We start from the raw sequence: 25,824 nt of genomic DNA on the forward strand, positions 1-25,824 counted from the left end.
TGTTGGTACTTAAGCATAACAAATTGACAACTTAAGGCCCTGATTGCCAAGGTTGCAGATGCATAAACCTTTTTCCCCCATCTGTCCAGTGCCCTAGAATCTGTCAGAGGGGGTAGGGTTTTTTACTGTTGAGACCTTAACTCTCATTGGTCCCTGTGAAATAGTTTCAGGATAAGCAGCAGGGTTTCTAAATAAAAATTATGTGAGTTGGGGACTCTGTAATATCTGTCAGGCTTACTGGGAGCTGGAGGTAAGGAGTCAGGTGCTGAGGGAGAAGGAGGAAATCCCTGAGCCTCTTTTTTGATTCTGAGAAGTCTTGACTCTCCCAGTGAAAATGCTCCCTCAAAGTATGCAAGGTTTCGCCAAATGAATAATCCTTAGGAGGAGATGCAGATGGAATAGACTCCTCAGCATCAGAATCCTCATAGGGAGGTATAGATAATTCCTGATAAGAAGAGGAATCAGAAGAAATAGAAACCTGATCTGAAGATTCATAATCAGTGTCTTGCCTAGGCCTCTTATCTGGAGGGGGATGGGTACCCCTGATCAAGGTAATAAGGTCTTCAGCCATTTTGATCATCTGTTTTTTAGGCATAGAGGCCTGTGCACGTGGCTCATGCATCATTTTTTTAGGTTTAGAAGTTGCTTTTGTCTTTGGTTTTGCAGCTGTTATCGGTTTGATGTACAAATGTTGAAGTCTGAATACACCCTCAGAAGCCGGTGCCTGCTCAGCGGCTCCAGACCCATCCGAGGGAGATACATTCGTCGGTCCAATACCTTGAGTATCTTGCGGCATGCCGGACTCCACATGGGTGTCGGTAGAGGCCTGCGACTTGAAGGTAGAGGGTATCAGGGGCTGCAAAGGTGCCTCACCGAGTATCGGCGAACCGGCGACTGGCTTAAGAGAAGCTTCGTCGTCGGTTTTGGATCTCGACTGCCTTTCTCTGTCCTTTTCTTTGTGTTACTTTGATGCAAAAATATACCGATGCTTAATAGTGCATTGGTTAAATCTAGCACAAAACCGACAGCCAGACATGTTGTGATCAGGGCCTAGGCAAGGAATACAGTATAAATGGAAATCCTTTTGAGGTATTTGCTTCCCACAAGTAATACAATTATTAACTTTTTCTGACATCGGTAAAAAGCAAGAAAAAAGTTTCCCCAATGGAGTACTTAGCTTTAGTGAAGACTTTGGTTCTGAAACTCAAACTCGAATATTTCAGTAGTTGGCCGACGGGCACTTGCGAAATGCTTCTGCTTCGGGCACCGCGCGGCAAGAAAGACCAAAGAAAATGGCGTTGGCTGCATGTTTTATACCCCTGACGACCTAAAGTCATGGAAGAGGAGACAGCAACCGACGCAGGACCCAAAACTTTGGAATTCAGGCCGACTGAGGGCAACCTGTCAGCAGATTACCCCAAATGTAATGACTGCAACAGTGAAATACGAAGAACATCTGGCAATTTAAAGCCCTAATGGCCAGAGTAGCAGATGTGTAAACCTTCTTACCCCATTTGTCTAAAGCCCTAGAATCCCTGTCCGAAGTCATAGGATTTTTGGCAGTAGTAGCCTTAATGCCTTTAGGTCCTTGGGAAATGGTCTCTGGATCTGCAGTAGGATTCCTGAAAAGGAATTTGTGGGAGTCAGGTACTCTATAGTACCTGTCAGGTTTCCTGGGGGCTGGAGGCAAAGTATCTGGGGTAAGGCTAGATTCCAAGAAAACAGCATCTACAATGTCCAGAACAGGAGGGGATAGCTAGAGGTCTGTGCTGAGACAGGTTTAAAAATTCCGAGTCTCTTTTTGGACTGAGAGAAGTCCTGGCTCTCCCGGCAGAAATGCTCTCTAAGGGTATGCAGGGTTTCACTAAAAGAAAAATATTCTGGAGGGCAAACAGAGGGAATGGAATCCTCTGCATCAGAATCCTCATAAGTGGATAAGGGAATGTCCTGGTAGTCAGAAAGAAAAGAGATATCAGATTCCTGACCAGAAGAATCAGAAAGAAAATCAGTTCTAGGTCTCTTTGAGGGGGAAGGCTGGCTTCCACTAATTAAGGTAAAAAGGTCTTCAGCCATTCTAATCATTTGTTTTTGTGGCATGTGGGCCTGAAAATGCGCTTTGGTCATCGGTTTCCTAGACATAGTATGAACTTTAGGCCTGAGAAATTCGGTATTTTTGGCTTGAAACAAAGTCGTCGGTTTAACATTAAAATCGGAAGGCCTGAATCCACCATCAGAAGTTGGTGCCTGCACACCGGCTCCGGACCGATCCAAGGTAGAAACATCCATAGGTTCCCATAGACGAAGAAGCATCTCACGGCATACCAGACTCAGAATGGGTCTCAGTAGAGGCCTGTGAATCTGCAGAAGTGGGTATCAGGGGCTGTGAAAGAGCCTCACAGAGTACCGGCAGACTGGCTTAATGGTAGCGTCATCTGCAGTTTTGGACCTATGCGGTCTGTCTTTATCCTTGCGTTTTTGCAGAAGATCGGTAGTCGGATGGCTTATCAAAGCCATTTCGGAGTACGGAGATAGAGAGCAAAAGAATTTAGCTACAAAAATTGCCAGACGACGAATAGTTCGGGTGTTGAACAAAGCACAAAACTGACAGCGCGGGACGTCATGGTCTGGGCCTACGGGACGTTGTGATCTGGGCCTAGACAGGTGACGCAGTAACAATGAAAATCTCTATGAGGTATTTGCTTTCCACAGGCAAAACAATTATCAATTTTTTCTGTCATCGGTTAGAGCAAGAAAAAAGGATCCCAAAGCGGGTACTTATCTTTTAGAAGACTTCAGGTCTGAAACTCGAAAATGAAAATTTCAGGAGTCGGACGACTGGACTTGCGAACTGCTTCTGCTTCCGGCACCGCACGGCAAGAAAGACTGATGTAATGGCGTCGGCTGCATGTTTTATACCCCTGACGACCTGACATCATGGAAGAAGTGACAGCATCCGACGCAGAAATCCCAAGACTCTGGTATTCAGGCTGGCTGAGGGCTACCGGCAGGCAGATAACCCAAATGTGATGACTGCAACAGTGAAACACGAAGAACATCAACCTCTTACCCAGAAGGGTGTTCGACAAATGTCCCTTAACATCCACTGGTAGAAGTGGTATTCACAGTCATGCATGCCTACATACAAGTGTCCCTGATCTACTGCAGGCAACGACTGTATCACACCCAAATCTGATGACATGTGTCTGCACCCTAAGGGTGATGAGTTAAATCAACTGATTTTTTTCTCACAGCCTCAAAAAGAATTTCACTAATGTCCTTTATTTACTTGCAGATTTTCCTGCTATTCTTCGCATGGCAGTTAATGGCTCAACATGCTAAGAAGGAAAATGAAGATACACATCTTTCCTCATCCAATCATTTTGAATCCCCTTGCGACATCAACATATGTAGCTGCAGGATCCCCTCCCTGTTTTTATACAGTTACATGTGTGTGTCCTGCACCCTACAAAGCCCATCTGACTTCCAGGGAGCTTGAGCTTGGGAATCGGACGTTAGCACGGACATCTTAAAAGCATTTTCTAAAACCTAGAATACTAGAGAAACCAAATATGCCTAAGTAGCTCTTATGGGACTCTAATGGCATTTTCAGGCCCAATTTAACATGTTCCCTTGTAAGATTAAACATTTCTTTGAAAGGAATATCTTCTGCTAGGGTGCTTGAAGATGCAATCTCCTCATCATCAGTAGTGATGAAGAGAGCTGTGCAGAATAATGCCAGATCCTCCTCAGTCACATCTGATTCAGAAGAATCAAGTGCAATGGTTTCCTTCTCCTCTTCATGGGGGAGCCACTCCTGAAGTGGAAGGTTGAGGGCTAATTCTCAGCCAAGTTGCAAATACTTCTTGGTGAATTTTGTAGAGGTACATGATCTTAGATCTTTGACTTAAACAGAAAAGAACAGGGAGGCTTTGCCACACAAATGTTTCTCTGAAATCTTAATAATCAGAAGTACCTCTAGGAACTCTTGCACCAAAATTGTTGAAAAGTTTTGTTAATAACAGATGACACAGAGTAAATTTCTGAAAAACAAACAGATGACACAGAGTAAATTTCTGAAAAACAAACATCTAATAAGGCACCTAGAAAATAGTTACCACCTGAATGCCACTAATTACAGTGTAGGCCTGGAAAGTTGTACTGAAGGAAATGCCACTGTCTGCCTTCTAGAGGGTCAAGACCGACATACATGCAGACAATGGCAGTAGTGGGACTAAGGTGAATAATAGAATAGCTTACAGGATTTCAGATTCCTCACCCCTTGGGAGTGACTGGCAGGCTCACAGTGGTTTCCTGCTTCCTGCTTGATGGTTCTTTCACCGCTAGCTTTTTCAAATCTCTTCCATTTTATGAATTTTGACAATTCCTATGCCTCTGGTACAGGTGAATGGTGTGCTCTCATGGCAAGGAGAGAGACCTTTTCTGTGAAGGTTACAAGCTTTTTATTTTCTATGAAGGCCTATCAAAGCAATACACTTTACCAGGGAATTTTACAGACCTTGGAAAATACTTAGCTTTTACACAGTCCAATTATATTAACTATATCAAAATCACAGTATTTTAGCTACACCCACTCTGTATTTATCATTTCTTGGCTATGGAAGTCACCTAGAAATCACAAAGAAGAGAGAGAGAGATGCACTGAAAACCAATTATTTCTTGAAGGGGAAAAAAAAAAGTAAATGGCATATGATGCTCTGCCTTATAGCCATGCACTCGGACAATATTCTGGGATAGAGGAGTCGTCCATGCCTGGGGAATGACCAGAAAGTTCGAGAAGTCAGACCACAAAGGGACAATCACTCTCTTGTAGTAAACCCGCATGGATACCTAATCATAATGTACCCACCAGCAATCCTTATGAAGAGCCTCCTGAAATGTAGTGTTGGCTCCTTCAAGTACCTTAAGTCGGAGACTGATGGAAGTTTCCTGTCCCATTCGGAGACAGAAAGAAGCAGAAGTAGAATATCTGGTCTCACTCTACATGAGAAAAGGTCTCTCTAGCCCTTCTGAGAAACAGTCTCTGCCTTTTCCAAGAGCTCTGTGGTAATATCTTGATCACTGAGCAGAACTTATTCTGAGAAGGACACAAGAGCTCTATAGCAATAACCTCCTGTGACATGTTCAGTAACTAACCATCCTTAGCTATGCTGGATCTTCAAAGATGATCCTGGACTACAATCAGAAGTCAGTCTGCTCGGCCAGCAGGATCACCATTTAAGGAGACCTATCAAGCACAAATAAAGGTAGAAGCAGCCATCACTGCCAAGGCCCCTGAGGTCTCTACTCAGTCTGAAAAGGGGTCATCTCTTACATGAGCGATGACCTGACATGGAAGATGATGGGGGGGTCTGGATAGGTTACAGAAGCTTTCCATGGTGTTTAGGAGCTGGCTGGAAATCTTAAATCATATCTTTAAAGGCCTACCAAAACAAGACCATCCCCTGAAGAGGGTTCTAGGATGTCTTTCTACTTAATGAAGGAAAGGCTGAACCACATCTTCCATCACACAAACATGCACCCAAGTCACCAATCTTAATCCATCAGCAGAAGCTGGGACAAATGCCTTACCAGTCCCTCCCTGATGCCAAAATAAGTGACAGCCAAAAGCTTTTCCAGAGCTTACTCTGATTATTAACTGTTAAGCAGGTACGTCAGGTGTTCCCAGGACACTTTTCAGCCAAGACCCAGACAAGAAGACACCTACAACAAACAGTCTCTACAGCAGAAAAGTACAGTTTTGCACCTACCATAAATGTAGATGTTAGAGTGCTCATACAGCTGCAGTCATAACAGATGGGGTTATCCTGACGTCAGGCGGGTCCTCGGTCAGCCGAATTCCGAAGTCTAGGTCCGGCGTCGTTTGTCGTCGCTTCTTCCCTGACGTCAGTGCGACAGGGGTATAAAAGAGGCAGCCGACGCCATTTTCTTCAGTTTTTCTTGCCCCAGATGTCAGGTGCCCCCAGAAGGAAGGCAAAAATAATGTTATGCAAAGATGCAATGTTGATAAATCAAAAAGAGTAGCTGCAAGCAAATACACCATAAAAGAATACCCCAAAAAGGTTATATGAAAAGGTGTTTGTCATAAGGCCTGTCCTAAGAGGGGATGGAGGGAGGGAAACCTGGACTGCAGCTATATGAGCACTCGAACATCTACATTTATGGTAGGTACAAAACTGTACTATGTTCATCGTGCATACAGCTGCAGTCATAACAGATGGGTAGAATCCCAAAGCTAAGTAAGGATGGTAGGCACTAAGTGGAACTAGGAAGGGCTAGGATGCCCTGCAGGTCTGCTGTGGCAAAGCCCGCTCTAGATTTTGAGTATAGTGGGAGGTGATAGTACTTGGAGAAAGTGTGCACTGAACTCCAGGTGGCTGCTTCCAAAATGTCCTTGGTAGGGACCCCCCTGAGGAAGGCTGCAGAGGTAGCTGTGGCTCTGGTGGAGTGGGATCTGATGCATGCAGGCACAGTTTTTCCATGAAATGAGTAACAAAAGCGTATGCAGTGGGCTATCCATTTTGAAATTGTCTGTTTGGAAATAGCGTTTCCTTGAGCACCTGCAGCATAGGACAGAAAGAGTTGCTCAGATTTCCTGAATGGCTTTGTCCTGTCCAAATAGTAACGAAGTTGTCTGTGAATGTCCAAGGAATGTAGTAGTCTTTCCCCTTTGTTTTGTGGATTAGGGTAAAAGGTAGGTAAGTGGATAGTCTGATTCAAAGCTACACTGGATACTACCTTTGGCATAAAGGTAGGGTTGGTTCGTAAGGAAACTCTGTCCTGATGGAAAATGATGAATGGTTGCACAGCCATGAGGGCCTGTAGTTCCGAAACCCTGCGTGCTGAGGTGATAGCCAGAAGAAAGGCCGTTTTCCATGACAAGTATTGTAGCTCTGTTGAAGAAGCTGGCTCGAAGGGAGGAAGGGTCAGCTTTTCCAATACGAAGTTGAGGTTACAAGCAGGGACTGGTGGTTTCCTTGGGGGATTTATATTCTTTGCCCCTCTGAGGAACTGCCTTAAGAGAGGATGAGAGAATAAAGGAGGATCTGTGCTGTATTGTGCAGAAATGGCTGAAGCGTGGATCTTGATGGAGGAGAAGGAAAGTCCATTGTTTAACATTTCAGCTAGGTACTGTAAAATTTGAGGTATATTTATTACCCAAGGATTCTGTCCCTTTTCTTGATTCCAGGCACAAAATTGTTTCCATTTGGCGGAGTAGGCTTTTCTAGTAGAAGGTCTTCTGGCCTCCAAGATGACATCCTGCACCTCCTTGGAGAGGAGAATCTGTTGGGAAATCAAAGAATTCTCCATGCAGCTTTGTTTAGGGTTTTGAGATGGCTGTGAAGAGTTTTGTAGTTGTGCTGGGACAACAGAAGAGGGACTAGAGGTAGGATCCATGGTGGGGAATGTGTCAAGCTCTTCAGGAGCGGATACCAGTGTTGTCTTGACCAGTCTGAAGCAATGAGAATCATTTTCGGCCTCTCTGCTCTGGCTTTTAATAGAACTTTGGGCAGCAGAGGAAGAGGCGGGAAGGCATAGACTGTCAATGTTGCCCAATTGAAGGAAAGTGCGTCCACTTTCCAGGCCTGTGGATGATAGGTCCTTGAACAAAATTTTTTCAACTGGCAATTTCTTTGGGTAGCAGACATCTATGTCTGGCTGTCCCCATGCCTGAGTTATCTTTGTGAAAACTTGAGGATGCAACTTCCATTCGTGTGGCTCTGTCATATTTCTGCTTAGGTTGTCTGCCAGTGTGTTTTCCTTCCCTGGCAGGAATTGTGCCTGTAGTTGAATTTGCAATTCCAGTGCTGTGTTCCATGGCTTGCCTGCACAGGGGGTATGAATGAGTCCCCCCCTGTTTGTTTATGTACCACATCACTGTGGTGTCATCTGTCCTTATCAATAGCTGGCCTGGATGCAGTAGGTCTTTGAAGGTCATAATAGCATTTTGCACGGCTAGCATTTCCTTTTGGTTGATGTGAAGGTGCTTCTCTTTTCGGGTCCATTTTCCCTGAATGCACTGATCTGTCATGTGTGCTCCCCAGGCGTAGTCTGAGGCGTCTGCTGTGATGATTTGAGTTGCTTGAGGTACACAGAAAGGAAGACCTGTGTTTCTTTGGCAAGCCTGAGCCCACCACAAAAAATCCTTTTGAAGGCATGGAATGAGTGGTATAATTGCTTCCAAGCTGTGGCTGTGTTGAGACCATACGTTTTTTGGTACCATTGAAGTTTCCTCATATGCAGCTTTGCACATGGGATTAGTAAGATGCAAGATGCCATGAATCCCAGAGCCTGCAGGACTTTCCTTGCATTGAGACAGTTGCCCTTGTTTGTCTGGCGTGAGGTAGGCCATCTGGGTGGTTGTATTCAAGCTGGCACCCAGGAAGATTATTTGTTGAGAGGGTATTAGTTTTGATTTCTTTTTGTTGACTGTGTATCCCAGGAAGTTCAACAGTTTTACTACAAACGCCAGGTGCTGCAGTAGTATGTCCTTGCTGTCCGCTTGGATCAGGCAGTCATCCAGATATGGGTAGATTTGTATCCCTTGTAGTCTGCAGAAGGCAATTACTGATGCCAGGCATTTCGTAAACACTCTGGGTGCAGTAGATAAGCCAAAGGGCAATGCAGAGAATTGGTAATGAGTTGAACCTGCAAGAAATCTGAGGTATCTTCTGCAATCTTGTCTGATAGGGACATGCAGGTATGCCTCCTTGAGGTCCAATGTTACCAGCCAAGACTCCTTGCCCAGCATGGGAAGAAGCTGCTGTAATGTGAGCATCTTGAATTTTGGCACCTGAAGATATGTGTTTAGGATGGATAGGTCTAAGATAGGTCTCCAGTCTTTGTCTTTCCTTGGTACCAGGAATAGTCTGGAATAAAACCCTTGACATTGTTCTTTTGCAGGTACCTCTTGAATTGCTTTCATGTCCATGAGAGCTGAAATTTGTTTTTGTGCCTCTGCCCTTTGATTTTGTGGCAGGTTTGGCATGCCTCTCATTTTTGGAAGGGTGTGAAAGTGGAACCTGTAGCCTCTGTCTATAATGTCCAGAATCCATTTGTCTTTTGTAACAATATGCCAATTTTTTGAGAATAATGTCAGTTTTCCGCCCAAAGGTGCTGCCATTAAAGCTTTGCTTGGCAGGTGTAGGGAGAAGTCATTGTGTCTGTTTTCTAAAAGACTGTGATCTATCTTCTCCACTTCTTGGGGTTGGTGCTTGCCACTGTCTGGCTCTGAAAGATCCTTGAGGTTGCCCTCTACCCCTTGGGCGTCTGTATCTGCCCCTTTGAGGTCTGTCCGTGGCTGGAAAGGCCCAATTTTTTGAAGGACAGTTTCTGCTGAAACGTGGAGGTTGTACCTGCAGGAAATGTTTCACTGTTTGCATTGATTTCGCTTTTTTCCTCCATTTTCTTTAGTACCTCCTCAGCTTTAACACCAAACAATACATCTTTTTGAAGAAGTGCATCTAACAATTTAGCTTTGACATGATCTGGTAAGGTTTGCTCTTTGAGCCAAGCATGCCTACGTATAACAGACCCCGTAACAGCAGCTCTACATGAGGCTTCTAAAGTATCAAAACCACACTGCAAGGTATGTTTACCCACTTGCTCTGCACCATGCAACAAATCCTGCAACTCTTAAATCTGGTTGTTCTGGTTGTGTCATCTTGCTTTTCAGCTGAGATATCAAAAACTGTTGATACTTTAACATATGGAACTGACAGTTTAATGCCCTCATGGTTAAAGTGGCCGAGGTGTACACCTTTTCCCCCACCTTTCTAAAGATCTGGAATCTCTCTCTGAAGGTAATGGGTTTTTAGCAGTAGAGGCCTTAATTCCCTTGGGACCCTGTGAAATTGTTTCTGGGTCAGCAGTATGGCTTCTATATAGGAACTGGTGAGAATCAGGAACCCGGTAATACCTGTCTGGTTTAACAGGAGCTGGAGGCAAAAAATATGGATTAAGGCTGGCTTCTGTGTACACATCATCCAATATATCTAAAAACAGGAGGGATAGCCAGGGGCCTATTCTGGGGGAGCAGAAGAAATTCCCTGAGCCCTTTCTTGGAATCTGAGTAATCTTGGCATTCCCAGTGAAAGTGTTCCCTCAATGTATGCAGGGTTTCCCCAAAAGAGAAGTCCTCGGGGGGGGGGGGGGAGACAGAGGGAATAGACTCCTCTGCATCAGAGTCTTCGAATGGAGAATAGGCGTAATCCTGGTCCTCAGATAGTTCTGAGGTAACAGAAGCTTAATCTGAGGTAGGGTAGTCTTCCTCTAATCTGGGCCTTTTGTCAGAGGGGGGTTGAGAACCCCTGATAAGAGTAATCAAATCCTCAGCCATTTTAAGCATCTGCTTTTTAGGCATGGTGCCTTGAGAGGGGGTCTGAGGAATCTGTTTTTTGGTTTTCATGGCTGCTTTAGATTTAGTGAAGACTTTAATAGAGAAGGAGGAAGGCCTGAAGACCCCTTGAGAAATGGCAGGCCTGTCTAAGTTCTAAGTTTCCCCGCCAGGAGTGGCATCGGTATCTGTAGTAGGAATGGGGGCCGAGGAGCCTGCGACCTCGGGTACTGAAGACACCGGTAATGTAGTGTCATTGGTACTCAGGGGCTGCGTAGGCGCCTCGCTGAGTACCGGAGAACTGGTAGTCGGCCTTAGCGTGGTTTCAGTAGATGGTGCTGACCTCGTATGTCGGTCCTTATCTTTGCGTTTTTGCTCAAAACTGGAGTCGGAGTATCCGACAACATAATATAATTAAATTTTTTGCCAAAAAAGTGAAGGGCGAACTCCGCCCGACCCTTAATAGTGCGCTTGTTGAATCTAGTACAAAAACGGCAGGCCGAGACGTCGTGGTCTGGGCCTAAGCAAGGTATACAGAAAGAGTGGAAATCCTTATGCGGTATTTGCTTCCCACATGAAATGCAATTATTAACTTTGTCTGACATCGGTCTGAGGCAAGAAAAGTTTCCCCAACGGGGTACTTAGCTTTCAAGAAGACTTCAGCTGAAATACTTTCGTAAATCTCAGGAGCTGGCCGACCGGCACTTGTGAACTGTTTCTGCTTCGGGCACCGCGGCAAGAAAGACTGGAGAAAATGGCGTCGACTGCCTCTTTTATACCCCTGTCGCACTGATGTCAGAGAAGAAGCGACGACAACCGACGCCGGACCTAGACTTTGGAATTCGGCCGACCGAGGATCCGCCTAACGGCAGGATAACCCCATCTGTTATGACAGCAGCTGTATGGACGATGAACATCACTAACCAGCAATATAGGTTGCACATAATTATCAATGCAAAGTAGTTAAGCACTTACAAACAAACGTGATACACAAATAATTAGTGCATGTTTGACACTTACATGTAGGTGCAATGACTTACCATCATACAACTGATAGTATAATAGTCTAAAGTAACTGAAACAGGAAAGCCAAAGGGGGGACTGAAATATGTGTGGGTTAGACAGATGAGGGGCTTAAGCTCCAACAAGGCAAAGGAAAACATCTACTTATCTCTCCTGTTTAAGCTTTCCACTTGTTAATCAAGTGGCAAGATGCTACCATCTCTGGGATCTATAAGGATCACACACGACTCAAACTGCGCAATGCTTAAAAAGCTATGAGTTACTTATTCCATTTAGTTGGGAGCATGGTCTTGAGATGATTCAGGCTGGAGAAAACAGCATCTCTGTAAGCAGGTTCCCTGGAGGAGATGACTCAAGGCTCGTCCTCCAAAAGATGGCCATTAAGATTTTCCTAGAGGAAAACATACCATTCTACAGAGGATCTCATGAGTACACAGGCGGCTCCAAAGTATGATCTTCTGGGAGTGGGGCAGTCATTCTCATTTTCCTTATCCATCTCAAGCATAAGAGCAGCTAGGTCCTTTTTCCATGATACAAAGGGTAAAAGAAAACATCACCTAAACCTAGCTCCTGGATGACTTGGCCAGTGCTCACTCAAACTGATGATTTAGGCGGGTCAATGTTTAGCTATCAAATGGGGCGTTCATCGAACAGCCCTTCATCAGCAACATAGAAGCAAACATCACTTTCCTCGAACAGACATGTTGTTGTTTTTCTTTCGGCTTTTCCCGGTTAGGGGTTGCTACAGCAGAACTCTGGTCCACTAATGATTGGCAGCCGCTTTTTATGGTGCCGAGGTGCCAGCCCAACACCCATCCTTCAATGAAGACACGCCCATTCACGCATGTCTTTCGAACGCCACTCGACCGCGGGGAGGACATGCAGAGTCCACACAGAAGGCGCTCCAGCCGAGAATCAAACGGGAGAACCTCTTGCTGTGAGGCGACAACGCTACAGCTGCACCACCGCGAAAAAACATTTAACTGGAAGTAGGATGAAGTATGTACTTCTGGGTAAGGCAGGGATAAGTTAACTTTCCCTTTCCCCATCGTAGTGCGATCTGGAAGTTAGTAAATATAATTAGTGGGGGGGTGCAAGCTCCCACATACGTAGGATTCTGTGAGCAGTGAACCCTTCTAATGTGGGGGGACTGCACCCCTTACACCCTTTGCTAATTATATACACCAACTTGGAGATCCAACTACAGTGGAGAAAGGGAAAGTTTTCTTATCCGTACCTTACGCAGAAGCACGTACTTCATTCTGCTTCCTTTTTGTTGGCTAACTATGCCACTTCTAAGTTGTTATTTATGATGATACGCATTTGTATGGAGCCAGATGTTCAGTGCTATGTTGCTGATGAATGGCCATTTGATGAACATGCCATTTGATAGCTAAACATAGACCAGATTTAGGCATGCAACAGGTGGCAGCCTGAGGTCAGATAATGGCACACTAATGCTTGGACACTCACCTACTGAAGATAGCACAGGAAAAGGAAAATCTTGTATGGAACAGAGAACTAACATCAGTCCATGTTTTCTGAGGATGCATCCCCCCCCCAACACCCACAAACACATACAAGGACAAGTACCACCAAATAAACTCCCATGTTAAAGGCCTGATTTGTGAACCCTGGTCCTAGTATACCCTCCTCATGGTCTGCCAACAGGCCCTGCTAGATCTAGGGTGAGGCATGGGGTGAAGAGTCATTTCCAAGTAAAGGCCTTGTTTGAGAATTAGCCACTTAACCACTGCAAGTACTACTAATAGTCCTAGATACACCCTAGAGGGTGCTTGCTGGTTTATGCATTTGAGGCAGTCCCCCTTGAGGTCAGCTAAAGCAGAGAACAATTGTAAGCTTGATTCCTTGCTAGTCAAGGAAGAAATGACACAACAGGCACCCAAGGACATATCGGGAATGGCCTTACTACCAAAACAGTGTGATCCATGTCTGACTTCTATGTCCTTCACAGCCTGATGGTGCTCTAACAATAGCTTTAGCGTACACAAGGGACTCTTCTACCAATTCCAACAATATATGATCTCAACTGCTGCCATCTTATAAAAACATGAATTATAGAAAAATTCTTCCCTCCAGAGTTTTCAGGTGGCTGCAATGAAATATTGGAATTGGTATCAATGCTTCATGTTGTACTTTTCCCATACAATAAATAGGGACAATGCAGAATTGGGTCATGGGTCATACAGTAATGCTAGTATAGCTTGTATTTTCAGGCACTTAATGAGGGAACTACTCTAGATGATAAACGTCAATAATGGGACCCAAAATGTGAGTGTGGCAAATGCACAATTGGTACAATCTGCACCGGTGGCTTACAGGGATAAAGCCCTAATTACATCTCCAATGTCTCAAGTTTAACTAGTGGCTCAGGCTCTTAACAGTGAAGAAAGTGAACACTGGCATGCACACTCTTGTGGGTAGGGGGTAGTGGTCTTCATGTGGTTCAAGGCATGCCTCTGTTGACAGGGCCACAGCTGAAGATCAGGGGCCCATTATGATATGGCGAGCAGGTGTCAGGAAGGTGTGGACACGGCCACCCAAGCTGGTGGTGGCAACCCTTGTCAACTTGCAGTCTAGGGTGCTTAAGTGACCCTTTTGGGGACACAAGTGCTCATGTCACCACCAGAGATGGAGCTAGGCTACAAGAGAAAATCCCTCCCTTTTCAGAATACAAATAAGAGCACAAAGGACCCTCATGGCTGCCTGGATAATGGTTATACAGTTGTTGCAATAATAAAGAACCTTTCCTCTGCTTTCTCACACTGAATGTACTGCCTCCCAACTGAGAGCAGCTTTTGCTGTGCTATTATCTGAACTCCAATTTATCAGGCAATTCCCAGAGCTATATGGATGTTAGAATATAATATAAGCCCAAAGGCTTTGCAACACTCACGTGCACCAAATCTATACAGTTCAAGTGTTTTCCACTTACCTAGCCGGCAACTCTAAATACTGTGTCAATGTTAGAATATAATTGGGAAAACGTTCTCCCATTTACAAGCATCAAATCTGGGTCTATATTCAAACATCAACATTTTAAAACTTCGAATGTTCTAATATCGACCCGTTTTGAGCGAACGCTAAAAATAGCGAAGCTGCAGAACACCGAATTCTTTCCTAGGGAAAGAATTTGGTTGGCCGGTTCTGTGGCTTTGCTATTTTCAGTGCTGTGGTGGAAATGTACGTGTCGGGTTCAGGTAAGTGTGCGATTGTGTGGTTGTTAGGATTAGGGTGCGGGTTAGGTGAGTTAGGGTTAGGGCGTGGGTTATGTGAATTAGGGTTAGGGGTGGGTTAAGTGAGTTAGGGTTAGGGCGCAGGTTAGGTGAGTGTGCGACAGTGACAGACCTTAGGGTTAAGGTAAGTGGGTAGATAGCAGTGTATGTATAGTTTAGTGTAGGATTATAAGTGTGTGTGTATTGATGTTTTTAGGTGTGCTTGTGTTGTGTGTATGTGTTTAGGAATAGCACATTTTTCCCCCCAAGGAAAAAATTTGCTGTTCTGAATGTTCGATATTATGAGGTTTCGATATTTTAGGTGCGATGAAATAGTGTTCGCTATTTTCATTTTTCGATAATGTGATATAAACGCTCAAATCTTGCTGGTTCTAGTGTCTACAACTTTTTACACTTGTGGATCTCTATTCCACTCACCTACAAGAAATCTACTGCTTTGTCACTGAAATCAGTCTTTAATATTTCATTATCCTTCACACAGTGTACAAGATAAAGAGAATTGATAATACCAAGTCTTGCAAGTACCCTGTAGAGAAAAAAATGTCTTAACTGCACAAACATCTGACCTGCACAGAACTACTCAATTCTGACCTGCACAGAACTAGTCCATTCTGACCTGCAGTTCTGTCAGAAGGAAGGCATGATCATTGGGAGGAGACTGTGAAGACATTAACTGTGTGGAAATCTCTAATGCCAGTATTTATGTCACAGAAAACATGGCACAAACTGGCTAACCACACCTTGCTATTTGATGGGATAGGAAGGCAACATACTAATTAGCAGCATACAATATCCCTACCAGATTCAGGTTATGGTCATTTTTAAAACAGCTTATGCAAATTAATTAACTGACTAATGCAATAACCATCACCTCTTTTCAGGGTGCAACCAAACTATGGACCAGGTAATATTAATAGAGGTGAAACTACTTTTTTTTATAAATCTCACCTTTAAATCACACTTGTTGCCAAGGCAATGCCCAATTCAAGCCCACTTCCTAATTGGTTACTGTTAGAAATACACTTAACCAAAAACAATTCTCTATATACAGAAGCTGCTCGCTCACTCCTTCTTAGATAAATTCAAACACTTAATGCAAACAATTAGCAACTCCACAAAAACGTTAACTCTGAGTGGCTAACTTTAATCTTCTTAGCTCAATCCAAATTGATACCTAAGAGTTCCTAACTGACTAAAAATTAACAGAGCTAAATACTCAGTTGACCAGACCCAACCTTAAGTCTTCAAGCCACTCTTTAATTGTCCATATCAACAACCCCTCACTTATCTCAAACATCACAATTTACATCCCTTTCATTTAATGATCACTGCTTCATTAGCTTCTACGTTCTCTGCCTTCCCAAAAGATTCAGCATAAACTAAATATCCTTAATCTAAATCAAAAATCCAACATCTCCAATCTTAAAACTATGCTCTCTAACAGACTGGACTCTGATGCTCAGCTCTGTAGACCTCAAGCATGGTGCAAAGATCCTCAAAAATCTATTAGCATAATCCCAAGACTCCTACTTCTCCTAAATTTCTAGATTACATCAATCCAAACCAAATGGTGGTGAACTTGTGAACTTAAAGCCCTTTTAAAACTCTGGGACAGATCCTGGCACTCATGTGAATCTAATCCAAGCTGGTCAATGTACATTAAGGGTTAATACTTTCAATACTACATTGTAGTCAAGCTGGCATTCAAATAAGTAGAAATGTCTTCACATTGAAAGGATTTAAACAACACATATACTGCATATTATTTTATAGTCCTATGCCCACATTTTCAATACCACAACAAGATTTTTTTGGCTTTTATGGTGTACAAACATTAGAAATTAAAAGAAGACAAGTGTAACACAAGACAGTATTCCAGCCTTGTGAATTTTCAGTGTGTTAAAGACAACCAATGTCAGCAGATACAACTAAGGAGCGAGACAGACACATTACAAACAAATGTGTATGTGACTTCACACTGGTTAAAAAGTTCCAAGTGGTCCTTCTGGTAGCAGTTCATGTTTCAGTTCGTACAACCGAACATAAACTCATCCTTGAAGACATTGCAGAAAATGTCTACAAAACGAGACTAGAGATGTGTTACCAAAGAAAACTTACCTTACATATTCTTTAGTTCTCCTCATAATGTGTAAAGTCAATGGGTTAATGCCTGTGGGTAGCTTTTCTTCTGCAAGACTCAGAGGAATCTCTTCTCCTGTATCAAGATTTTTGATCATCACACTTGCAAGAATTTCCTTTTTGTAAAAAAAAAAAAAATTCAAAAGTTACGCAAGACCATGTGAAGATCGCCACATCTATGAATCCGTCATAATTTGTTTAATGAAGATATCACTAGATTTCATTTCAACAAAGGAGCTTTAAAGAAAAAAAAACTATTCACCTGAATGTAGTCGCAGAAGATATTTTGCTTTGGGCTTTTGTCCCACAAACACAAGGACGTCATCAGAATAAAATAATACATAATGAAATGACAATATCAACAGAATTAATTGATAAACTCAATTTTCTGGGGGCGTTACTATACCACCCTAAAACTTACCAGCTTTCATTAACACTGGAACTAAAGAAACAATCACTGAGGCACAGTGAAACACTGACATTTAATTTTATCTGCCATAAAAGTTATTTGTACAACAGTCTTCCAATCTCCCCCTTGGACATTCTTAACAACTTTTTCAACCATAAAAAAATTCAAACTTTTAAAACCAACACATAACAAGGAATGTTTACTGAATTTATCAGGGCCATTATCCTTTCAGATACTGAAAATACTTTCACCTACTGATGTATCCTTATCTCAGTTTTCCCTACACAGAATCCACCAAACATGGAATAGCCACATAAACCATTCTTGTTGTAGTGCAATTAAACAGACCTGGACATGTGATCACATTGGGATAATCACTTGTCGTCACAATGGGGCCTTGCAAAACATATGCTATTTATTCCTTTCAGTACATAAATTTACTTTATTCTGACAAAGTCCTTTTTGATTGTAGGATGAAAGCTATAAATAAAATGTCTTCTGTAACTATGTTTGGGTGGATTACTTGTTTTTGGTCATCTGTTTTGACAGCTGGCTTTTCCGTGGTTCTTTGTGGTTTGAGATCTTTAAAGAAAATTCAACAAATCATAAACCAGTTAACTTTGTTTCACTGGTACTTTCAGTTTTTGGATTCCTCACTATTTGCTACTGTAGGTATAGGTATATCTGCTTACAAGACTCAAAAAGGAAACAGAGGAAGGATCAGAACTGGAATGAAAAAAAAAAAGAAACACAATGGCATCAACAAAACTCAGGTGGCCTACATAATGACATTACCTTAAACTAAATAAAAATACAAAGTAGGCAAGACCGAGATCCCCTTCAATATCCAAGTCTCAAGAAAAAGTAATAACTGGCTCTTGGGAACCAAAAAACAGTGAAATGTTTCACCGTAGAAACATTATGACACTCCATTAAAACTAATGTCTACTGTTCAAACTTCAGGATAACAATTTCAAAGATCAAATACTTGTGCGTTAAAAGGAATAGTCCAATTTTATTATTGTCCTAATTTTAGGATGTTTTACTTCAAAATGCATCACAAAAAAATTGTAGAGCGAATGAATTATTTGCAAAAAGAAAAGTACACGTTAAACACCTTGCATGTGCTTCAATTTGACAATCTGTGTATAATATAACCTACATTCTATAAGCATGTTATGTAATAGCTTGTTTCCTGAGCCACTTTTGCTCTGTGACTAAGGTCACTTGGTAAACTACCTAATGAACTTTTAAGTTCTGACAAACTGTACACATGAACCAAAAATAAGAGGTGATCAGTTCCAAATTATAATTACATAAGCCTGAAATGTATTAAATTTAGAATTTGGAGTGTCAAACAAGTAAAAGGCCTTGAATTCAAGCCACATAATGGTATTAATTTATATTTAAAGTCCATCACTGGCAACTTTCCCCTTGCAAGACATCATCGTAAAAATATTAACTCCCCTCTGGGAGACAGGGCCAGAGTGACAACAAATGTAATTTTGAAAGACATTTACTACATACTGTAGCAGTCCGAGTACAGCTGAAATTCTGAAGGCTTATCAGCAAATATTAAACAATGAAGGCCCCAGACAAGCTTGGTAAGATGTTGCCAGATGTGTTTAAGATGTATAATTTGTTTACAATACTTACAAAGGCTTGTGTTACTATAAGTCTAACTAGAATTTTCGCACAAGCTACTGGATTTCTGGACACAACTAGGCTGAAAACACTTCTTGTTTTAGCCAAGCATCTTCTAATGATGCCACTGATGTCTGCAGAGCAGACAAGCTTGCAGTCTGCTAATAAAGATTATGACTATGTAGAATGCTGATGGCTCCAGTGTTTGAAGGTCTGCTAACAGAGTCTCTGTAGATTTATGCAGAATTCTGACAGGTCCAGTGTTTGAAGGTCTGCTAACCAAATCGATGTACATTTTTAGTTTATGTAGGCTGCTGTTGTTGACAGCATATGGATACTCATTGTTCTTATCAAAATACAAAATTAAAACTCTTTCCGGAGTTGAAACAGGATGCAGTTTTTTTAAACTACCAGTCACAAAAATAAAGATACTTTAAAAACATCTATATATAGAGTTAAACTTTACTTGTAACCAGAGATCACCATGTACATTCAACAAATCCAATGTACCAGACTGAACAAGTTACCCTAAACTGACTGCATAAATACATTAAATAAAAATGACTCAGTTGAGGGTTCTTGGGGAAATCCACAAGTAAATGATTTTGATTGTGACAGCTCATTATTAATCCTACCACTAAACGATCCAATTGATAAAGCATTATGCAATCCAGCAACCGATAAATACAAATATACTAAATTAAATATGTTAAGTAAACAAACTAAATGAATTAAAAAAATATGACAGGATTAATGTAAAGACATTTGAATCCTTCTAAATCATCATTATGCTGATACTGCTATAGGACTTTGACAAATCCAAATGATAACACATCGCTTCCTGTGATAAGGCATCATCAAATGCTTGTATACAACTGCATAAGATTAGACAGTGACAATTCTTTTCATAAATTCATGCCAGTTGGTGACACCTTTCAGATAACCATCTGTAGGTATAACTTATAGTACTGTGTGCTCAAAATATTTCTTAAATATTAATGCAATATTTATAGAGCAACTATTACAGAGCTGACTTCTGTCACCTCTTTTGAGCTGCCATTGTTACAGTCCCTTTCTGGATATATGCGTCCTGGTCTAGGGACTCCTTGAATAAAGGCTAGTACATGCACCATCTCATCTGCTTTTTTTTTTTTAATTATAATTCCAGAAATACAATCAAGATGTACACTCTAGTTAGGTATGGTTATATCAAAGGCCTTCTGAATAATCTCTTTTTACAGATATGAAAGATTATTTTAGGTCTTAAAGAACTTTAGGGGCAGCTAAAGCAAAGCAAAATGTTCAGCAAGTATAGCAACCAGAGGTGATCCATTTGTCACTTCTTAGTAGCATAAATTTGTCTTTAGAATCTTTTTTTTCACCAGCACAGTGTGTGTAGAAAGCCCTTGAATATTAAGATGCATTTCAACAGTTGGAATTTGTGAAGTTTTAACTTTTCTAACTGTTCTTCTAAAGGCATTTATACTGACTTTAGTCAAGCAAAACATACATTTTGCACTGAGGTTTCCTTCTTTTAAGTTAATTCATTCTCTTGTTCCACCAACATGGAATCTATTCTTTCACAGAACGTCATGTACAAACTTGCCTATAAGGAAATATACTTTACTGTACATGTTCCAACATTTATTTAGAGGTTTCCAACTGAATGAAGTTTCCAGTTCCAATCTTAAATCTAAAAAATTTGTAATGCCCACAATACATTTTTCCTGACTTGTGGAGTATGAATTTTAATTTTTCAGAACATAATACCAGGCAGGATGCAGTCATGCAGAGAAAAGCCTACAGGGGATTATAGCTAAATGGTTATATTGGGCACAGAGAGGTGAAAGTACAGTTGTGTACACTTACCATAAATGTAGATGTTCAAGTGTATTCACTGTTGCAGTCATCACTTGCGGGTTATACCTGCTGGGTAGCCCTCAGCTGGCCTGAATACCAGAGTAAAGGATTTCCCTCTTGTGTTGCCTGTTCTAAGACTGTGACTGGCGGTCAAGTCGTCAGGGCTATAAAGGGTGACAGCTGAAGCCATTACATCAGTGTTTCTTGCTCTCTTCCAATAGGGAGGAGCCCCTAACAGGATACAGAAATGTGGGGGAAGGTGGGAAGTAAACAGGACTGCAACAGTGAATACACTTGAACATCTACATTTATGTTAAGTGTACACAACTGTACTATGTTCATTCGTGTTTCACTGCTGCAGTCATCACTTCTGCTAAGATTCCTAAAGGTGAGGAAGTGGGTGGAGACATGCTATATAAGCTATGAGGATGAAAGCATGCCCAGCAGGATTGCAGATGCAAATTCTGCCCTGGTTTTGGAGAATGTAGTCAGCTGGTAGTGCTTAGTGAAAGTGTGGATAGACGACATTGTAGCAGCCTCCAGAATATTCTTGGTAGGGACCCCTCTCAGGAAGGCCGTGGAAGTAGAGGCTGCTCTAGTGGAATGAGATCTGATGGATTTAGGAGGGCTCTTTCCATGGAAGGCACAGCAGAAATATATGCAATGAGAGATCCATTTGGAAATGGTCTCCTTTGTAATGGGTTTCCCCTCTGCCCTAGGGGTGAATGAAACCAGCAGCTGGTCAGTTTTTCTGACTGATTTGGTCCTGTCAAGGTAAAATCTCAGTTATCTGTGTACATCCAGGGTATTCAGAATTCTTTCTCCTTTACTAATAAGTTTTGGAAAGAAAGTAGGTAGGTGTATGGTCTGGTTGAGGGTTACATCAGAAATGACATTAGGCATAAAAGGAGGGATTGGTTCTCAGTGAGACTCTGTGTGGAAAATGATGAAGGGCTCAGTGGCCATGAGGGTCTGGAGCTCAGACACCCTCCTGGCAGATGTAATGGCTAAGAAGAAAGCAGTTTTCGAGAGAGGTACTTCAGATCTGATGAGGATGCTACTTCAAAAGAAGGTAGAGTCAACTTTTCCAGAACAAAGTTTAGGTCTCAAGCTAGTGCAGGTGGCCTTCTAGGTGGTGTGATGCGAGCCAAACCTCTGAGGAATAGTTTTAAGAGGTGCTAAGAGAACAAGGGCTGCTCCGCCTGGACATAGGCTGAAATAGCTGAAGCATGAGTCTTGATAGAGGAGTAAGACAACCCCTTTTTTTAGAAGCTCTGCCAAGTAGTCCAGAACCATTGATAAAAAGGCATTGTTGCTGTCTGCGCCTCTGCTGCTGCACCAGCAGGTATACCTTTTCCATTTTGCTGAATAAGATTTTCTGGTGCTGGGTATAAGAGCATCCTTAATAATGTCTAACACTTGTTTGCTGAGAACTGAACTGTTATCCGCCTTTGAGGAATCAACCATGTGGTTAACTTGAGTGTGGCCAGGCCTGGGTATAGTAGCGTCTCTCTCTGTTGTGTGAGAAGGTCTGTGGTGGGGGGTGGGGGGATGGGAGGGTGCATGCTCAAACTGAGGAGCATGGGGTACCAGTGCTGCCTTGGCCAGTCTGGGGCAATTAGGATAGCCCTTGGCCCTTCCTCTCTGCTCTTGAGCAGCACCCTGGGTATCAGAGGTATTGGGGGGGGTACACAAACAGGCTGCCCCAGTGGAAGGAGAGGGAGTCCACCGTTCAAGCTTCTGGGTGAAACTCTCTTCAGCAGAATTTGGTCAGCTGGCAGTTCTGGTAACTTGCAAAAAGGTTTACATCTGGTTTACCCCAGATCAGACTGATCTTTAGGAAGGTCTCCCAGTGCAACTGCCACTCGTGTGGAAACAGGAGTTGTCTGCTTAATTGGTCTGTCAGGGTGTTTTGTTTCCCTGGAAGGTGTTGTGCTATGAGATGATGTCCAAGGTCTGAGGCTAACTGCCAAATTTTCATAGCTAAACAACACAGGGGGTAAGAACGGGTGCCTCCTTGCTTGTTTTTTTTTTTCTCAAAATTTTTTTTATTTTTCAAATAGGTTCATAGGTAGGTACTAGGCTATTGGCCCTAGGGCCTATATAAGCCCAGCCAAAAAGGTACCCTGGCTTTCACCACCCAAGAAAATTATTCCCCGTGCCCCTGTCGAGCAGAGCCACAGAGTTGATCCCCGGGAGAATTTCCAATTTTCCATCCAATCATCAAGATTTTTCTTGAGTGCTAATGAGGAGCTTTGTTTGATATAGAGAGGTAGTTTGTTCCAGAGTATGGGAAGTCTCTGGGACAGGAATCTATCCCTCCAGCATGTTCTGTTTATTGTAGTGACAAGGTTTAGGTCCCTAGAGCGTGTAGCTCAGAGGGACTGGGATTTCTTTAAGCGGAGCATGTCCAACAGCTCTGGGTTTGACATAGCTTTGTATGTTAGGCAAAGATCGCCTCTGAGTAGGCGATATGTGACAGAATAAATCTGGAGTTTTTTGAGATGGTCTGCATAGGGCATCTGTCTGAGGATGGTAATCGTCTTTGTGAGGTATTTCTGCTGCCTTTACAGTTGTTGTACATGTCTTGTGAGGTACATATCAAAAGGGGCATTGTACTCTATAATGGGTCTAATGAGTGACGAGTAGAAGGGAACAACAACCTCTTTTTTCCTGGATGAGAAACCTTTTGCGCTGATGTGTGCCATGTAGAAGGATTTCCTGACTACTGTGGTGATGTGATTATCAAAGGAGGGACTACTGTCCACCCGTGTCCCAAGGTCTCTTATCACACTTTCAGTGTTAAGTAGATTACCACCTATGTGGTAGCTCATGGGTACAGAGTTTTTACCAAAGGGGATGACAATGCACTTTTTGGCACAGTGCTTGAGGCCATGGCTTTGACACCAGGCATCTGTCTCTGTGAGGCCCTTTTGTAGGATGTCCACATCATTAAGAGTTTCGATTATGGCTCCTAGTTTGCAATCATCTGAGAACTTCGTTAGCCAAAGACCTTCTGTGTTAGCCTGTACTTCAGAAAAGTAGATACAAAGCATGAGAGGACCCAAGAATGAACCCTGTGGTACTCCACTTGTCACTGGTCTGAAGACGGATTTGGAGTCTGCTACTTTCACAGTGTGGGTAGACAGTGATCCAGTTGGTAACACATCTTGTGACATAGGGATGTATACCTAGTTTAGTGAGTTTATCTATAATTCTAGAGTGGGGGATGGTGTCAAAAGCCGGCGAGATCTTGATAGGCTGTGTGAACCATCTTACCCTTGTCTACTGCTTTGGTGACTGCTTCTATCAGGTTTAGGAGACATGATCTGCCTTTTACAAACCCGGACTGGGTGGGGTCCAGAGTTTGCAGATTACCAATGTCTTTGTGTATAAGATCCATGATAAGTTCCATGGCCTTGCAGACCAGGCTCGTTAGGCTAATGGGGCGGTAGTTCCCAGGGTCCGTGGTGGCTCCCCCTCTGTGGAGTGGGATAACCATCGCCATTCAGTGGACACAAAGCCAGAGGTAAGGCTATGACTGAACATGGTGCTTAGGTGGGGTGCCAGTTCATTCTGCAGTTTGTGTAGAATGCAGCCTGGGATGTTGTCAGGTCCCATGGATGCTGTGTTCTTGGCTTTGGAGAGTGTGGTTTTTACCTGTGCAGCCGTGAATTACAGGAACTTTGCATTCTTCCAGTATAAAGATGGGCCCTTTAGGGGGTGAGAGGGGGGTAAAGTTAGCACTGAACCTATCTGCCAGGATGTTGGCAATATCAGTTGGTTCTGTATATTTAGCGCTGTAACTCAGAACAGATCTGAGTGTTGCCATTAAGATTCTTGACATAGCTAGAGAATCAGTGACGATTTTGTTATCGTAACTAGCTTTGGAGGATTTTATGAGGGATCTCAGCTTCTTAATGAGGCTGACCAGGGAGTTCCTCCAATCATGGGATTTTACTCTTTTTTGCAACAGTTTCTTTCTTCTGTTGTAGAGTTTGTTTACGGCAAAGGACCACCAGATTGGCTTCCTTTTTTTTTTGGAGGATAGTATCTTGGTTCTGTTAGGGATAGCATGATCCATGCACTCATGTTATAAAGGAGTGCATTTGTGTGAAATTTGTGATCATATCTCTATTGTCCATCTGCATGGTTTGTTCTTTACAGCCAACACCACATCATTTCCTTTTTTTTTGGAGGATAGTATCTTGGTTCTGTTAGGGATAGCATGATCCATGCACTCATGTAAGTGCTTATAAAGTGCATTTGTGTAGGATTCAGCAGTCATATCTCTATTGTCCATCTGCATGGGTGTCTTGAAGTTTGCCACTTCTGTCTTATGAAGCGTGAAGTTGGCTTTGGAGACATTTTTTTACTATGGTTTCCCTAATTGGGGGGGGGGGCAGGATGTGGATGTCTAGGGTGATTAGCTTGTGGTCGGATCTGACCAACGAGGAATTGACCTCTGGTGTGGAACACCGGTTGCCCATGTTGGTAATGACCAGGTCTAGGATACTGCTGCCCCTGGTGGGGGTGTGGATAAGTTGATCCAAGGCACTGGAATTTAAGAATTCCAGAAAACGCTGAGTAAATGAGTTGGTACAGGAGTAGTTTTCCCAGTTAATCGTGGGGTAGTTGAAATCGCCCATTATTAGGGTGTTGGGTTGTACCCTAATATTTTCCAGTGTATCAAGAAATGAGGAGTGGGAATCCTGGGGCATGATGGGGGATCTGTAGCAAGTTACAATTTGGATGGCGGTCTTGCCCAGAGTTAGTTGCACTTGGATAATCTCGGATGCATTATGCTGCGCAACTAGCCTGGAGTTGTGGATATCCTTAATGAATATGGACACACCTTTGCCTTTAGTGTTTCGGTCCAGGTTAGGTGGCTGAAAGGTGTGGTACGAATTATAGCCTGGCAATGCAGGGGTGCTCTCTGGAGCCCTGAACCAGGTTTTCTGTCACTGCACAGATGTCAATGTTCTCCATTTTAAGTAGTGCCTCGAGTGAATGCATTTTGAGGTTTAGACTTCTAGCACGGAGTAGCACTACCCTCAGATTTTGCTTGCTTGTACCTGTTATGGTGGTGAATTTGTCATTTAAACCTTGCCTACAAAAGGCACTATAGGGGTGGCAAG

At 42.7% G+C, this 25,824-nt stretch overlaps 1 protein-coding gene across 1 annotated transcript in view; it reads right to left on the reverse strand.

Moving 5' to 3' along the window:
• WDR44 (WD repeat domain 44) overlaps window positions 1-25,824 on the reverse strand; it is a 1,972,396-nt gene that overhangs the window by 1,064,293 nt on the left and 882,279 nt on the right. The window contains 1 exon segment of the mRNA XM_044057470.1: window positions 16,753-16,889. Within this exon segment, the coding sequence (XP_043913405.1) occupies window positions 16,753-16,889 (137 nt within the window).

This window comes from Protopterus annectens, chromosome 15.part0, assembly GCF_019279795.1.
Source record: "Protopterus annectens isolate FY-2018-M chromosome 15.part0, PAN1.0, whole genome shotgun sequence".
NCBI classification, from domain to species: Eukaryota; Metazoa; Chordata; order Ceratodontiformes; family Protopteridae; genus Protopterus; species Protopterus annectens.